General features: G+C 44.0%; 1 protein-coding gene, 1 long non-coding RNA gene and 1 pseudogene across 9 annotated transcripts in view; 1 reads left to right on the top strand and 2 right to left on the bottom strand.

The window, feature by feature from the left end:
- The window catches only part of CROCC (ciliary rootlet coiled-coil, rootletin), a 144,995-nt gene that overhangs the window by 33,196 nt on the left and 94,831 nt on the right, over positions 1-16,968 (bottom strand). For 6 of the 7 annotated variants that reach the window (XM_085847735.1, XM_085847733.1, XM_085847734.1 and 3 more), the window contains 10 exons: positions 15,961-16,140; positions 15,163-15,459; positions 14,934-15,044; positions 12,809-13,029; positions 12,536-12,695; positions 9,627-9,794; positions 2,543-3,055; positions 1,672-1,792; positions 1,327-1,424; positions 1,005-1,202 (listed from right to left, as the gene is read on the bottom strand). In XM_085847735.1, the coding sequence (XP_085703861.1) occupies positions 1,005-1,202; positions 1,327-1,424; positions 1,672-1,792; positions 2,543-3,055; positions 9,627-9,794; positions 12,536-12,695; positions 12,809-13,029; positions 14,934-15,044; positions 15,163-15,459; positions 15,961-16,140 (2,067 nt within the window). The remainder of the gene's footprint in view (positions 1-1,004; positions 1,203-1,326; positions 1,425-1,671; positions 1,793-2,542; positions 3,056-9,626; positions 9,795-12,535; positions 12,696-12,808; positions 13,030-14,933; positions 15,045-15,162; positions 15,460-15,960; positions 16,141-16,968) is intronic. The other variant, XM_085847730.1, reaches the window with a different exon arrangement.
- Positions 1-16,968, top strand: part of LOC147016310 (uncharacterized) — an 84,662-nt gene that overhangs the window by 32,405 nt on the left and 35,289 nt on the right. The window lies entirely within an intron of this gene.
- Positions 11,347-11,487, bottom strand: LOC147016311 (signal recognition particle RNA; annotated as a pseudogene).

Genomic DNA, 16,968 nt, shown 5'->3' with positions numbered 1-16,968 from the left:
ATATGCATGCAAAGTTTCAGGCTGCTAGGTTTCATGGTTTTAGAGTTATGGAGGACACACACACACACGCGCACACACACACACACACACACACACACACACACACACACACACACACACACACACACACACACACACACACACACACACACACACACACACACACACACTTATTAATATAGAAGAAATTAAACAGAGGGTATAGTTGCGAGAAATTGAAAGAGGGGTAAGAGGATTGTTGTGAAAATACAAATCTGAAGGTAATAAGGAGAGAATACAATAAATACGATCGTGCACACAGACGAGGAAAAGGGTAGGCCTCAAGGAGCCCGATATGAAAATTGGCACATGTTTTAAAACAAAATCGAACTAGAAGCACACAGAAAACACGGAGATAACAAATCAACAGTACAAACGCGACAAAAAACAACCGGGAAAACTAATCATTGGGAAAGTCGGCGGAGACCATGCAGAATACCACTGTCGCTCAAGAACCAGAACCGGAAGTCCATCGTCGCTCAAGAACACATATTTAAATGCAAGGTAAAGTAGCATAAGTAAATGAATATGGATTTTGGTTGCTGCATACTGTGAAGTATAAATTATAGCCGCAAAGAAGTAAGAAGGAAATAAACTCTGGGCTGATTCGAATTGGGAGTGGAGTATTAGAATGAGGGAGAGTGGTCTGCATAGCCCCATATTTAAATTGTTCAATTTGAATTGGTAAGGTTCCATTGTACAAATCCCTCCACGAACCTCGACAGACGAGAGTAAATAAATGGAATTCAGCACTCACAGACATGTGTGTGATGTGTATACACGACATAACATGAAGATGAGACTCGATGACGACATCATTCCTGGGAGAGAAACCCTCAACGTGTGGGTCCTTTGTGGGTTGTTCCCATGATTCTGGCTACGACAAACCCTTCTGCCTTTCCACATCCACCTGTGCCATATTTTGAACCACAAGTAAATGTTCTGAACCACATGGTACCACAAACCTGCTGCTGCAGTCTCTCCACTTGCCTCCGCAGTGCCAACATTTCAAGCTCCCGGTCCCTGAAATCCATTTCCTGCTCCTGGAGCTTTGCCTCAAGTTTTGAGCCACTCGCATGTGCTGCCTCCATTGCTTTGGACAGATGCTGCCGCTGGTCCTCTAGTTTCTCAATCTCAGCCACGTGGGTCTTCCCCTTCTCCTCCTGAGAAAGCATTCCATAGCTATTGTCCTCTTTACTTGTAATTATTACATTTCTACCGAGAGAAATCAAAAACCCCATGAACTACTTACTCCTAAATTGCCATTTCCCAACCCATCAGTCGTACCAGTTTGCTCCTCTCCACCTCACTTTGTCTCAGTGTCTCTTCCTGAAGGAGCAGTGCTGTACATGCATTCTCCAGCTGCCCATCAACTCTCTTCTTTTCTACAATTCACACAATAAACAAATCATGTCAAAAACAGCATGAGGTGTCTCAAAACACTACCATGTCAGATTGAGTGCCATACTCACACACAGAGTAAGTGCAGAATAACAACTTGATTCTTATTGCAATGAGAGTAAATGCAGTAACACACAAGGTGAGTGGTGTGTGAGTCAAGGCAGTAATACACACAAGGTGAGTGCTGGGTTAGTAAAGATAGTAACATACAAGGTGAGTGCTCGGTTAAACCTTTTCGACTCTCATCCAAGGAGAGCTGGACCTGCTGAAGTTTCTCCAATATCTCGTCACCTCGAGTCTCCATCTCTGCTAACTGTACCGACAGCTTTACAGAGCGCTCTTTTAACTCTTCCTACAACAAGAAAAGATAAATCACAACCACGACAATCAGATCTGCACCATATATCTACCTCTATATATATATATATATATATATATATATATATATATATATATATATATATATATATATATATATATATATATATATATATATATATATATATATATATATATATATATATATATATATATATATATATATATATATATATATATATATATATATATATATATATATATATATATATATATATATATATATATATATATCTCTCTCTCTCTCTCTAGTACAACCATAAATCAACACAATCACAACAACAAACTCATGCCACCACAATCACCAACCCACACCACCATCAATAACAACCAACTCCACCCAAACTCACACCATCAGTTCACCAATAAACGTTGATGCACCAGAAATTCCCATCATCACAACCAATTGAAAAACTTTTCACATACAAACAAAAACACAAGACAACCTCCGTTTACAGAACGATGGCCAACAACAATACCCCACAATTACCAAAATCTCTCCTGGTTTGTCAGTGGTAAAGATATGGTGATGAACCAAACAGTAATCAACATGAATAAGAACATACGACAAAACAACACAAAACACCAAGGCTAACAACAGAAGGTACAACGACGAACACACAAAAAGATTGACATTTTTTGAAAATGACAAATGTCCGTGTTGCCACATTATGAACCAAGAAAAATACTGTAACAGATATCGGAAACACTGCGAGGCACGTACCCGTTCCTTTTGATTCGCTTGGATCTCCGTAGCAAAGTCTTCCAGGGCAACGGTTACGACTTCCAGGTCGATTACCTTCTCAGATTGATCTGTGTGTGACGAGTAAACTCTGGTGGTGCAGGATGGCGATAGGGAGCGGGCTGTGCGGCCCGAGCGATTTCCAGGCCGTGACAGAGGTGATAGACTACGCGTCCGTGTGTTTTGTCCAATGCCCAGCGTCCGTTGCAAAGAGGACAGCATGGTGGACACTTGGCGATTTAGTTCCTGTCGTGCGTTTGCCAGCTTTTCTGTCTCGGCTTCGGTCGCCGAAAGACACTCCTCGGCCTCGACCAGCCGGCCTCTCAAACCCCCTGCCTCTGACTCCGCAGCGTCCAACCGGGCGGCTAAATCACGAGCATTGTCAGCCTGTTGCCCTTGTGCTGCTTGTGCCTCTCGGACTTCCGTGCGTCGCTCATGCTCCAAGCGCTTACGTCGCTCCTCACTGTCTGCGAGTAACGCCTGCAGATCCGAAACCTGTGATCACATGGCAAACCACACATTGTAAAAAAAACATTAAACCACCACCACTGATATGTAAAAATAAGTCTGATACAGTAAATGATTGTTTTTAGAGAGCAAACCAATCAACTATCCATGAAAATCTTAATGGCTAATTGTGACCGCGACACATCACCTTCTCTCAGGTGAAACAATCACCTAAATTTATATCCCTATGGCTTCCCACCAGTGAAGTCATGGAAGAACAAGGAGAGCAGTGGAAAGGACAGGTTGACAGACTCGACGAGTTTCTACCAGATCTTGGAAGGTGACTGAATAGAGAGTTTCGTTGAGGAGGAGATTGGGACCATACTCAGTGCAGAGCGTTAGTGTTGCTTAAGCAGTCTCCTTGGCTATTGGGCACAATCCTGGACGGGTCGTCATACAAGCATGCTGGCACTCATTTTGCCGACCTCAGAAGGATGACGGGCCGAATTAACCCCACCTGGTATTAATTCAACAGCTGAGCGAGATTTGAACTCAGGACCCTTGGATCCCAAGTTCACCACTCTAACCATTAAGCCAACACCAGTCATGAGTTTGGTTGACTCAGGATGGAATTCCATCAGATGTGGGCCCTATTTTTATATAGAGTCGAGGATCGTGGAAGAGCTAGAACACAGGATGGATCAGGACACAACGTGACAAAAGGAACAGCAGAAGAAGGGGGAAATGCCAACAGCAGGGCTGATGAGGAAAACTGACAGAGATGGACAAACAACGGATGCGGATAATGATGAGGGGTAGGGGAGAACGCAAGGGATGGACAAGATGGATACAAAAAAGCAACGTTTGAGGGGTGTGGGGGGGGGAGGGTAAACGAGGGTAGAATAAAACATGGATTTGGATTGGGAAGGGTCTGAGATGATGGTGAACAGCTGTCTTGAAGACTTGGAGGGAAGAAAGAGAAGATAATATGGAAGGTGGTTCCCCAGGTGGAAAAAAAGAGGAACAAATGGTGTGGGTCCTTTCTGGGTAATTGAAGATTTCAGGTAACTTGGACAATGATGTGAAAGTGACACTGTAGAGTGTAGATGAAGCAGCCATTCTTGCAGACGTCTGCCTCAGGCTACCACCAGTATAACCACATACCCCCTTCATCTTCATCAATCCCTTCCCCCTGGGTCCTACACATTCTGACCCCTCACTCTCCTATGCTACATGCCTTTCCCCCTTCCTTACATCTTCCCAGTGCTGCTAAGTGGTGAGGTATATTATGGCTTGGCAAAAGTGTCCTGCGTAATCCCAAATCAAGAGCATTCTGTGGTCAAAGCAATGGAACAATGGAACAACAAATCAATTTAGTTGGGTCTTCAATCCTTGATCTTACTTGACTTCTGACAAAAACCATGCAAGCAAGCACGCATACAGAACAATTACGATGAAAGGGACACCAAGGAAGCACAGCGAGGTTCATTCGCAAGCGTGTGCAAATTTACATTCAAATTGCACACCAAATTCCAACCGCCATCTCACCTCAGACCTTCATTCTGCTCAGAGCATTACAACGCTTACCACAACCACTCTACACGTCTCCTAAAAATCCCTCCAGCAACCTACGTCCACGTCTTCATCACAAACGCCACAGCTATGAACACCTCCCTTTCGCCACAATGCCACCATTACAAACACCCCCTCCCTCTTCGCTGCAACACCACCTTTACAACCACCTCTCCCAATGTCTTCATTACAAATGCCACAAAGCTCTCTTACCCCTCTACAACTGCCGCAACTGTCATCTATCCCTTGGACGCTCACCACAGCCTCGGAAGACGCCGAGGGAACGAGAATCGGGTTGTTTCAGGGTATAACTTGAAGCGCAAACAATGGCTGGGGTCTTTTCGAGGATGTACAAATAGCGCTGGGATTGCCCTACATTACCACATTTAAGTGAAGTTCAGCACACATTCAGGGCTGAAGAGGGCTTCCAAAAACTCTTCCCCCCATGTTAATCTCAGAGCTGCGATATGTGACAATGTCAGGGAGCAAATGGGGCCATTTTTGAGTCCGAGGCCTGGCAGGGTGTGGCTACGGCGTGGGACGATTGCTGTGCGCTGATGGGGGAGCTTGAAAATGCCAACAGCCTCGTTTGATCCGACTTTTCTCTCCTCCCTCGTTTGGGGTCTCATAAAAGGAGAAAGTCAGCTCAGATTAGAGAGAAATTTTGCCAGATTGCGGAAGATTTCGGAGAGAGCAGACATCGGCAGACGGCGCAGGAGGCAGATTTTGGCAAACTGAGCAAGCTTCAGTACCGAACGAATAATGCCATAAGTCAGCAAGGCCAAGTGAGGAATCAGAGCAGAGCAAGTGACTACCAGAACGGGCTGGGACCCTCCCCATTTCATCGATGCTCAGTTCGGCTGCATAGAGCAGCCAACATTTACACGTACAGACTCTTACGCAATTCCGTTAAGGTCTTTCTCTCCCCTCTATCTCTCGTCCAGTTGTGGACGCACAAAGAGCAATCGGTGTGGGCAAGTCCTGAACAACCGTTTTTTTCAGAGCGAACCTGACTGACTCGCACCTCTCACATCTTCCTCTTACACCACGCCACATGACACGCTGCATTGCACTCGCACCTCTCACACCATAGACACCTTCAGTTTTTTTCCCTCCTTCCTAAGCAATTAAGTTGTGCCGGTCCATTGACCGCACCAGGTATTAAGAGGTCGCTAATCCTCAACTGCCTCTTATCTCTCTGGGCTATCTCTAATTTTCCGTGTGTGTGTGTGTGTGTGTGTGTGTGTGTGTGTGTGTGTGTGTGTGTGTGTGTGTGTGTGTGTGTGTGTGTGTGTGTGATGGTGCCTGTCATTGTGCAATTTAAGATTGTACAAGTCTATTTGGGGTAAATCTGCACTGTCTTCTTTTGTGAAGATTGCATTTCTTTACCACATCCACAAATTCTTTGCTTTCCCCTGCTGTACATTTGTGAATAAATCCCATACTGTGCCACATAACTTTCCTCGCTTTGTTTAAATTAATGTGCCTATTATAAATGTACCCAGCTCGTTTTTGTCTTTTCCTCCATTGGTCAAGCATGGTCCACACCTTAGCGTAGCTGAGAAGTCGAGGTCGATTAGCAACCCGCGCGACACGAACTTATTCGTGTGCGACAGCCTGTGATTTCCGGTGAGTCCGGGGAGGAACTGGTGAGTCAGTGGAGGTACTGGGGAAGAACCAGGGAGGAACTCGGGACACCCCCTCCCTCCCCCCCCCCACCTCGTTTCCCCCGCAACCCCGGGTCCACGACAATATCTTAATTGAATAAGTGTCCACCTCCCTTATAATAGCAACTGCACATAAGCTGCTCAGGTGCAACCAATCACCTTCAAAATCACACACCAAGTTAATTGGCCTACACCTGTGTTAAATTGTAGTGATTCTGATTATTTCGGAATAAAATCAGTTGTTCCTGTCGGCTTCCTCTGCTGTGTAGTGCATTTCATAGCAAAGACTCAACCATGAGCACGAAGGAGCTTTCAAAAGACCTCCAGGATAAAGTTGTGGAAAGGCACAGATTCGTGGATGGGGATAAAATATTTCATAGGCCTTGAATATTCCTTGGAGCACTGTCAATATAATCATTAAGAAGTGGAAGGGGGTACCACTAAGACTGCCGAGATCAGGCCGTCCCTCCACACTGGATGACCAAGCAAGGAGGAGACCAACCAGAGAGGCCACCAGGAGGCCAATGGCAACTTTGAAAGAGCTACATGCCTTTATGACAAAGACTGGTCACTATGTGCATGTGACAACAATATCCCAAGCACTCTAGTAATCTGGCCTGTCCAGTCGGGTGGCAAGAAGGAAGCCATTACTGAAAACAGCACACCTTGAATCCTGTTTGAGGTATGCAAAAATCCACACCAGAGCTTCTGAAGACATGTGGCAAAACGTTTTGTGGTCTGACGAAACGAAGATGGAACTTTTTGGCCTGAATGCAAAACGTTACGTTTGGAACAAACCCAACACAGCACATCACCCAAAGAACACCATCCCTATTGTGAATTATGACATTGGCAGAATCATGTTATGGGTATATTTCTCATCAGCAGGGACTGGGGTACTGATCAGGATAGAAGGGGAAATGGATGGAGCAAAATACACGAAAATCCTAGAGGAAAACCTGCTGCCCTCTGCAAGAAAGCTGAAATTGGGAAGGAAGTTCACCTTTCAGCATGACGATGATCCAAAGCTACACTGGAGTGGCTGAGGAACAAAAAGATAAATGTCCTTGAGTGGCCCAGTCAGAGCCCTAACCTAAATCCAATCGAAAATCTGTGGCATGACTTGAAGATTGCTGTCCATCAACACTCCCCGTGCAACTTGACTGAGCTTGAACAGTTTTGTTCAGAAGAATTGGCAAATATTGCCCAATCAAGGTGTGAAAAGTTGATGGAGACCTATCCTGACAGACTCACAGCTGTAATTGCTGTCAAAAGTTATTCTACCAAGTATTAACTCAGGGGGGTGGACACTTATCCAACCAAGATATTCCAGTTTTGTAGTTTTAATTAATTCCCTAAAATTTGTAGAATTTGTTTTTCACTTGGAAGTTGTGGGTTATGATGTATAAATAAAGGTGGAAAAGTCTGATTTAATGAAATTTAATTCCAGGCTATTAGGCAACAAAAGGTGAAAAAATTTGAAAGGGGGTGTAGACTTTCAAAAGACACTGTAGATGTTTTAAGAGCAAAAAAAAATAAAAAAAACACTGTTAAGGGAATGCATAAAACCAAGTCCTGTCACAACTTTTAAATTTCCAACATGGCCATCATAGTCAAAGGGGCAGTCTATCCTTTCATGCTCTTCCCTCAAATCCTTTAACACTCTCTATACTTCCTCTGATATGGATCAACTCGGAAACATCCATCCTAACTCTCTGTTCCTCATCTGCAGTGATTTCAAAAGCCACTATTCGAGCTGACGAGGTGTCAGGTCTATAATAAACAGCCATGGCATTGCAGCAAAGGCCTTCAGCGACTCCGCCTGTCTGAACCAACCGGGATTCCTATTCCCGGTACATCCTCCCTCCTGGACCCGCTAAAGACTAACTTTCTATCCAACTTCTCCTGTTCCTTTTCTGCCTCTTTTGCAACAATGGCCTTCCACAACTCTGACCATAATACAAATTCTTCTCAAGGCCCACATCGCTCTGGCTATTGTAATGAAGGAACATCAACGATGCACGATGGGGTTTTTCACACAGGCCAACTTGCAGGGATTTCAATCTGCCCTCTCACTTAAGGATTAGACCATGATCTCCACAGTACCCAAAATTGATTCTACCCGATTGATATTGATAAAGTTTCATAAAAACCTACCTTCTCTCATGCACTGATTTATCCCATCCCCTCTGAGGCAATCATATCCATTCTCTCGAGCTCCGTACACCGAATCCTGCGGTGAGGTGGTCGTGGTCAAGCGGCTTGCTTTCTCAACATGGAAAGCTAACCCGACTGAGGGTAAGTTTCATGAAAAAAAGAATAAAATGGTGGATTTATCTGCTGTGAAAGATGAAAAATATCCCCGCAAAGTGGGCGTAACCCCTCAGCCCCTTGATGCAAACCAATTTCAAGATGGTGGCCATATTGAAAATTGCAGCATGCCCATTTTCGAAAGGAACCTTCCTCAACTCAACCCCAACACACCCAGCAAAAATGGATTTAATCGGACAAGGCGTTCTCCCCAAAATTGACGGAAACCAATTTCAGGATGGCTGGCCGAGCCGCCATATTGGATATCGGATTGTGCTGTATGTCGAAAGGAACCTTCCTCTAACCACCCCCATGATACCCCCATGAAAATAAAATCAATCTGTCAAGCCGTTCTCAAGTTATTGTCCGGAAACCAAATTCAAGATGGCTGCCCTAGCCGCCATATTGGATATCGCAGCGCGCCCATTTTCGAAAGGAACCTTCATCTACTCAACCCCAACAAACCCAGCAAAAATGGATTTAATCGGATAAGGCATTCTCCTCGAAATCGACGGAAACCAATTTCAAGATGGCTGCCATGGAGGCCACATTGAAAATCGCAGCGCGCCCATTTTCGAAAGGAACCTTCCTCTACTCAACCCCATTATACCTCGCCAGAATAAAATCAATGTGTGAAGCCGTTCTCAAGTTATTGTCCGGAACCCAAATTCAAGATGGCTGCTCTAGCCACCATATTGGATATCGGATTGCGCTGAATATCGAAAGGAACCTTCCTGTAAACACCCCCATTATATCACACAAAAATGAAATGAATAAGTCAAGCCGTTCTCAAGTTATTGTCCGGAAACCAAATTCAAGATGGCTGCCCTAGCCGCCATATTGGATATCGCATCGCACTGATTATAATCTTCTCTTCTCTTCTCTCACGCAAGAACTTCTCACGCAAGAAGGTGTCGAAAGTTCTGTCCAGCCTCGGCCCTGCTGCACCGATAGCCCAGGTGGCATCAGTGTCCATGGAATTAAATCCTGCTCTCACCCTCGTAGAATGTTTGATTCTATTGTTTGTAACAACCAACAGAGTTCCACCACAATGTTTCCCTTTCAGGCACCTTTTTGGTGTAATGGAGGAGATTTTTATCACTCTCGTCGAGACGCTCACTCTGTGCCTCACTCTCTGCACGCTGCTTCTCCACATACTGATGTTCTTCCGCAAGCCTCTCGTGCAGCTCAGAAAGTTCTTCTCTCCGCTGGAAGCACTCTGCATCCAGACACTGCACCTACAAACAAACAAAAAATACAAAGGAAAGCAAACATAGTGAGACTCTAATAATAAAAATAAACAAATTCAAACGCAAAAGTCGAAGGGCACTCGAACATATCAGGCCCAATACATTTTTGAAATATCTTGCTATATATCGTTTTTGGACCCATCTCTCAATGGTGAAGAATCACTTTAAAAATTAAATAACGATCGTATCTGAAATCTGCATTCAGATCTTCATCAAAATCTAAACAATTCGTCCTTAATGCCATCGCATTGGATCACGGCAGGAAGACGTTGGTTGTTGTACACCTCGGAGCAAATGCTGGAGGGAAAGTTTACTCGGAGGATTTGAAAAATTGGTGGAGGATATTGGGTAGCCGACTGGAAGCAAAAACAAAGGGTTGTGAGGTAATATTTTCTGGTGTTCTTCCGAGAACAAGAAAGGAAAATAATGCATGAGTAGAGTGATAGATATTAGCCTGTGGTTGGAAGAATTGGTGGAAGCAGCAAGGTTTTGGGTTTAGGAAGTAATGGGAATCATTTTGGAAGCAAAGCGAGTGAGTGCTTCCATGATTGTTGTCAAAGACCAAACAGAAAGGGATTCGGCGGTGTAATGGTGAGAGTGTCCACTCTGGTATGACTCGGTTGGGATTCAGACTACCGACCTCCCAGAATCAAAGACGATAAAATGGTATGTGCTGCTTCTTTGCTTGATGCTCAGCATAAAAAAAGAAAAGGATTGAGCGTGGACAAACAACTATAAGTTGGCAACCATTTCACACGCTTTGATGGGCCTCGTGGCCTCTTTCTGCATTGAAGTTCCTTTTAAAGGAATTCATATTATAAGGGGCAGCAAGGTTTTCAGTATGCCTGGTGTTGGCTTAATGGTTAGGGTGGTGGGTTTGGGATCTGAGGATCCTGAGTTCAAATCCCACTCGGCTGTTGAATTAATGCCAGGTGGGGTTGACTCTGCCTGTCATCCTTCCGAGGTCGGCAAAATGAGTGCCAGCTTACTGGTATGCTGTGTCGGAGTGGCAACCCATCCAGGATTGTGTCCAATAGCCAAGGAGACTGCTTAGGCAGCACCAACGCTCTACACAGAGAATGGTCCCAATGGATGGAAGGTTTATGGTGAGAATTGAGAGAATTTAGGCTTTTTTTAGATTAGAGAAGGGTGGAGAGGTTATAAAGGAAGAACTGCAACTGAGTATTTGATTGCTAATCAAAAGTATTTGATGGCAGCAAAAAATAATTGCAGGAAGGGAAAAGTTAAAAAAATAAAAAATACTCCAGATAATGCCAGGAGTTTGAATAATAAGATGGAAGATCCTTGAAGCTGAAGTATATAATGAAGACGAGATCAAGTAAACAAACAATGGTTTTATGAGGAGAGTCATTAGAGGACAGGATTAGAAGGCTACAAGATATGTTGTTCGTCTTTCGGCTGCTCCCGTTAGGGGTCGCCACAGCGGATCATCCGTTATGATCCGCATACTGATTTGGCATAGGTTTTACGCCGGATGCCCTTCCTGACGCAACCCTGGTCGCCTCTTACGACACAGGGATAAGGATTGGGTTTCGCCATGATTCCGGGCTGCCCTACACCCTCTCATAGCGTGGCCCAGCGCAGAGCTCCCATCCTCAAGCGATCCTCCAACCCAAGCCTCCGAGTAGCTGGATTACAGGCGCACGCCACTACGCCCGGTCAGAAGGCTACAATATATATCGGTGTGATAAGAAGGAGAAGCTCGGAGGAGCTGTGGCAATCTGGGAAAAAAGACAGTGTTATTATGGGGGATTTTAACTTGCCAGGGACAGATTGGGTTCATGAACAGGGAAAGGGCAGAGCAGATGAGGATTTCCAAGATCTAATCCAGGATTGCTTTTCAACCCAGTTTGAAGATCGGCCCATGAGGGGGGAGTGCAGTGTTAGACCTCTGTTGGGGAAATTATTACTCTTTAGACAAGAAACCCTTGCCTCAGTCTGACTAGGTCAAAGTGTTTGTTTTTTTTTTAATCTCTACTGTTCTATTATTTCATTGTTAAGGCCTACCACCTACTTATAATCCTGTCTTTCTTTGACACTTTGGACATTGTTTGGTTCTTTTGCAAGTACAAGGTGACCGGGCTGATAAGCTGTACTTTCTGTTCTTTGCTATCAAAAAAAGCCCTCTCTACACTCAAATGGTGTATATATATATATATGAAGGAGAGAAATCGTGGAGAGAGCGGGGATCACAGCTGAACGAGAGGAAAGATTGGAAATAAATTGTACAAAAAGAAAGAACTACTTGTGGACATTTTATTTTACTGGATTCTGTGGTTTATTTAACATGATACATACAAAACCGAGTCGGCTAGACGTTGAACCCTCGAGGAGGACAAGATCCCTCAACAACCTAAAGAATCCTACAACGATCGTCTCACGAGGTTTGCCAGGAGCTACGAGGAAAGAATCCTACAACGATCACGACGAGGTTCGAGGAAAAAAAAATCCACGTCACCTTTAAAGTAATGATCCAAATATGGTGGAGGTAGGGGAGCATTTAGGATCAAGTGACCATAACATTGTGTGTGCGCAAAGATTATGTTAAGGGTTGGCGATCAGGATAGTAGGGTAAGGTTATTAGATTTCAGGAAGGCAAACTTCAGGGTAGGAGGAGAGAGTTGGGTGATGTAGATCGGGAGAAGCTCATGAGAGGGCAAAAATACACAAAGAGAGAGAAAGCGAGACAAATATAACAAAGAACCTACCTGATGCCTTGCTTCCTGCACCTCCCGCCTCGCATCGAGATGACCCCGCTCCGCTTCGCGCAGCTTAGCACGCAATTCAGAAGTGTCCCGCCGCATCTCAGACATCGCTTTTTCACATACCACGACTCGTCGCTCGTTCTCCTCCACAGATAGCTTTAGCCTGCAAGTGATTCAGATGGAAAAGGAATTTGAGGAAAAACAGGGAATATGGCATGCTCTTGGCAGATTATAAAGCCACAGCATACTGAGTCAACAAAACCAAGCTTCCGTTACCTGACTTTCTCGCTCTCGGAGCAGCGAAGCATGTCCCTGAGCTCTTGGTTGGATTTCTGTAGCACCTCACGCTCCTGCACTTCCTTCTCTAATGCTTTGAAACTGTCATGTACTTCCTGCCTTGTTGCCTCGCCCACTTCACGCCGAGCCATCTCCAGGTCGCCAACCAGGCGCTCCCGAGTCTTCTCAGAAAGCTTCATGTCTGTCTGCAACTGCTGTGTCTTTAAAAAGGTTAAAGGCACTCGTGAATGTTTGTATATTGCACCATCATACAAATGTCGAATCATTGAAATTTCTGTGAAAATCAATTTAATATCATAGTTATACCTTGAAGTATGTACAATTAATTAGGAAAATGAAAGTTTTGTTTTTGTTCTACATAGTTATTTTATCATGTGCTAGTAATATCCACCTATCACAAAGAAAATATGCAGGAAACAGTTTGTGGATTGTTGTACAGTCAATAATGAATTATTGAAGTAATCAACACCAGTTACATTAAAATCTGAATTACAAGAAACCACAATAACAGTTCAAACTAGAGGGGCGCTCGGGAGAGCGCATACCTCCGCCACGTAATGCCTGATCCACGAGAACATATCGGGTCCAATACATTTTTCAAATATCATTCTATATATAGTTTTGGCCCTATCTCTCAATGGTGAAGAATCACTTGAAAAAATTAAATAACTCGTATCCGGATCTTCACCAAAACGCAATCAATTCTTCCTTGCCACATACCCAAAGTGTCCACCACGTTTCGGCCAAATCCGTCCACAACTTTCTTGAGATATCATGCTATATATCGTTTTTGGCCCGATCGCTCAGTGGTCGGGTGCCTCATCTGTGTATAATATATAATGGGAAGAAATTAAATGACTCACGGACATAGCTTCTGGACGATCTTTACAGTGACAAGCTTTTGGCCAAATAAGCCTTCTTCTTGGTCTTCCTCAATGAAAGCGAACGCACAACCTCAACTTTATTGATAATTATTGAGGTACCCGTTGGGTTTGCTTTTTTCACTGCAACACCTCAAAAAATTATGAGAATTATAAAAAACTTGTTCAGTTCTTTGCTTATTACTTAACATGAATGACCGCACTGTGGTCACAACCTGCGACGCAAAAAAAACACAAAAACCCGGGCAGTGTATACATAATTATCAGCAGAGGCTTACAGGCCGAATGTGTTAGGCCCACCAGAACACCAAGATGGAGGCCATATCATTTTGTCTGGGTGCCATGGTGGGTGGAGTCAAGCGACCAATGTGGGTGTGGTCCGGCAGCTGTCCGACCAATGGGTGCACATTTCAAAAATTGACTCCCAACAAGAACCCAAACAACAACACCAACAGCAACGTGGACCTCTTATTGACGCAGGTAAAAATCAATCTAATCACATCAAAAAATATATATATTTTTTTATGATTCTATGACCGTTCAGTCCTGGTTTCAAAAGCGACCTTCGTACTGTTCATGGATAGACAACTACACCCAAGCCTTCTGCATTTCTGTTGTCAATTTGACGCTTTGCCTTCTTTGTATTCCTCAAGGGAATTATCTTCAAGTATCAATCATCCTTGGGAGACAGCTTTTCAGGTCTTCCAGTCCTGGGTTTATCAATTATAGATGATGTTTCTCTGTACATCTTGAAAAATCGAGTGATGCGAGCTATTTCACTCCATGTTTTTCTTTCTTTATAAAGAAACATAATTCTATGGTAATCCATTGAAATGTTCACCATTTTCTCTGAAGCTAACAGTTAGTGCTGATAAATCATGTTTCTGGAAGTATTAAATTTGGCCTTTTAGCTTTATGGGTGTGTAAAGAGGAACACCTGGTGTTAATGAGAAGGAACACCTGACAATGAGTCATGAATTAGATTTGACTGGTAAACACAACATCACACTATGAACACAAAATCTTTTGAAATATGATCTTCAGCTCCTACCAGCACATCGAAAAGTCCATCAGTTGTGGGCAGTTCAGACCAAGAGTGGATTGATTATGAGTGATGAGCTTGATGTGAACAAGCAAATATGAAACATTAATCAACCACAATTTCAGCTGTATTAACTCTGCTCGCCAAATGCCTTAAAATGCACTTCATCACATAAAATCACCTCTTTCCTCAAGGCATCTTGTTCTCTCTCAAACTCCTCACACTTGGACCGAGACAGCTTCAGCTCTCCACGCACACCTTGCAACTCAGCTGTGAGTTCCCCAATGGTCGTCTACAAACAAAAAGTGAAACACCAAGTCTTAAGGTTCTCGAGTGTCTCTGATAGAATCATGATTCACAAGAATCATGACGCACATCTACTTGTAGTTGCAAGAACATAACCTTGTTACCTTGCTGGTCAACTGCACATTTACACCATCCAGGACCACAGATGTCACAACACTCATTTCCTGTGGTTCCTTCAACTTCGTCCTGTACCCTCTTTCAGCACGTACGCTCTTTGCTTTTCCATGCTCAAATTCCTTCATTCTTAGACAGCGAGCCGTCCCCACCTCAAACTGTTGCACACGTGCACATTGCTGTGTCTGCAGCAGCTCCAGTCGCACCTTTAAGTCACCAAGCTCACGCTGCTCCCTGTGCAACCGCTCTCTTAACGCATCGTGTTCTGCTTCTTTGATAGAGAGCGCCTGCAGAATGACATCAAGCAGTGGTTGGACAACTATGATCCACAGTAAAAATTACAAGTTTCATGATTTATCATTAAAAATAATGATAACCTGTAGGTTTTGTTTACTACAATGTTGAAGACTCATGGTAGATCTTGTTCTGCATAATGTAAAGGAGCAGGCCATGAGGACTCAATGGAGAGAGGTTATAATGGATGGTTGTTGAGTTGTAACAAAAACTGACGGTTCGTGTAACTAGCCATGAGGTCAATAGGCTTAAAGCAAACGAGAAAATTAGTGTGTTGGGAAAGCATGAATGTCTGTGCGGGTGTGATCTTGAGCAGGTGGAATAAAAAGTGGTTCAGAGTGGAGGGTTGATGGAGAGTGGTTAAAATGTGAGGTTTAACTTTAGAGTTTAGACCAACATTAGCTTTCAGCATTTGAATGGTTTCAAAAACAGACAAGAGCTCATGATGAATTAACTCATGAGCAATTCTGAGGACACCGGCTCATCTCTCAGACCTGCTCCTTGTCATTCTTCGCAAAGAGAAGATCGTCCTCTCGCTTCCTCTGAAGTTGCGACAGCTGGATCTCCAGCTGATCCTTCTCAGCCTTGATTGCTGATTGCTGTTCCTCCATTTCTTTACGCAGAGCCACCATCTCCTCGACCCGACGGCTTTCCAGCACTTCTCGTGCACTCTCCTGGGCACCAAATAGCCTTCAACATTCAATTTGTCTAATGTGCAAAATAAGACTTTGCTCACGCTCCACTCAATATTAAAAGGTACACCAAGAACACAATTTTTCAAATAAATAATAAGAAATCAAAGAGCCAAACTTGAGCCTTAAAGCTGAGTGAGGTTCTGGCTCTGAGCCAGCAATACATTAAGGTCATTCGTGTTTGTAAATCCTGGGTGATTGCTCATGGTGAATCGACACATTCTTATGACATTCTAAAGCAAGATGAACATTAGCATGTTGTCAATCAAGATTCACTCACTGAGTAGAGCATGGTCGAGTCGGCACTGATTTGAGGTACAATTTGCATTGGATAAGTTATTCGCAAGTGAATCCAACTTCCTCTTCTCCAATGGCTTGATTTCCGACCACCAATTTGGTTTCAGACCGGGTCACTCAACCCTGGATATGCTGCTTCTGCTTTCCCAACAATGGATGGAGTTCCTAAATGCCAAACATGAGATCAGAGCCATCTCCTGAGACATATCACGTGCTTTCGATACGGTCTGGCACCCTGCCCTGCTCACCAAACTCTCTTCCTGTGGTGTCCAAGGCAATCTCCACTAATGGCTCGGGGACTTCCTGCGCTGTCACAGTCGATGCGTGGCTCTTCATGGAATTCTCTCATTTCCTCTTCCTGTCCAGGCTGGAGTTCCTCAAGGCAGTGTTCTGGGCCCTGTGCTTTTTCTGTTTTTCATCAATTATCTCTCAGATTGTCTGGAAAATCCTCTTTATCTCTTTGCTGATGTCTCCACCCTCTGCCGTACCATCTGTCATCCCTCAGATCAGCAG

The sequence above is a fragment of the Eptatretus burgeri genome, chromosome 11 (assembly GCF_056783735.1).
Source record: "Eptatretus burgeri isolate ZD-2024b chromosome 11, Ebu_testis_v1, whole genome shotgun sequence".
Taxonomy (NCBI): domain Eukaryota; kingdom Metazoa; phylum Chordata; class Myxini; order Myxiniformes; family Myxinidae; genus Eptatretus; species Eptatretus burgeri.
Note: the sequence above shows the minus strand (reverse complement) of the source record. Positions and strands in the feature narration are given on the sequence as shown.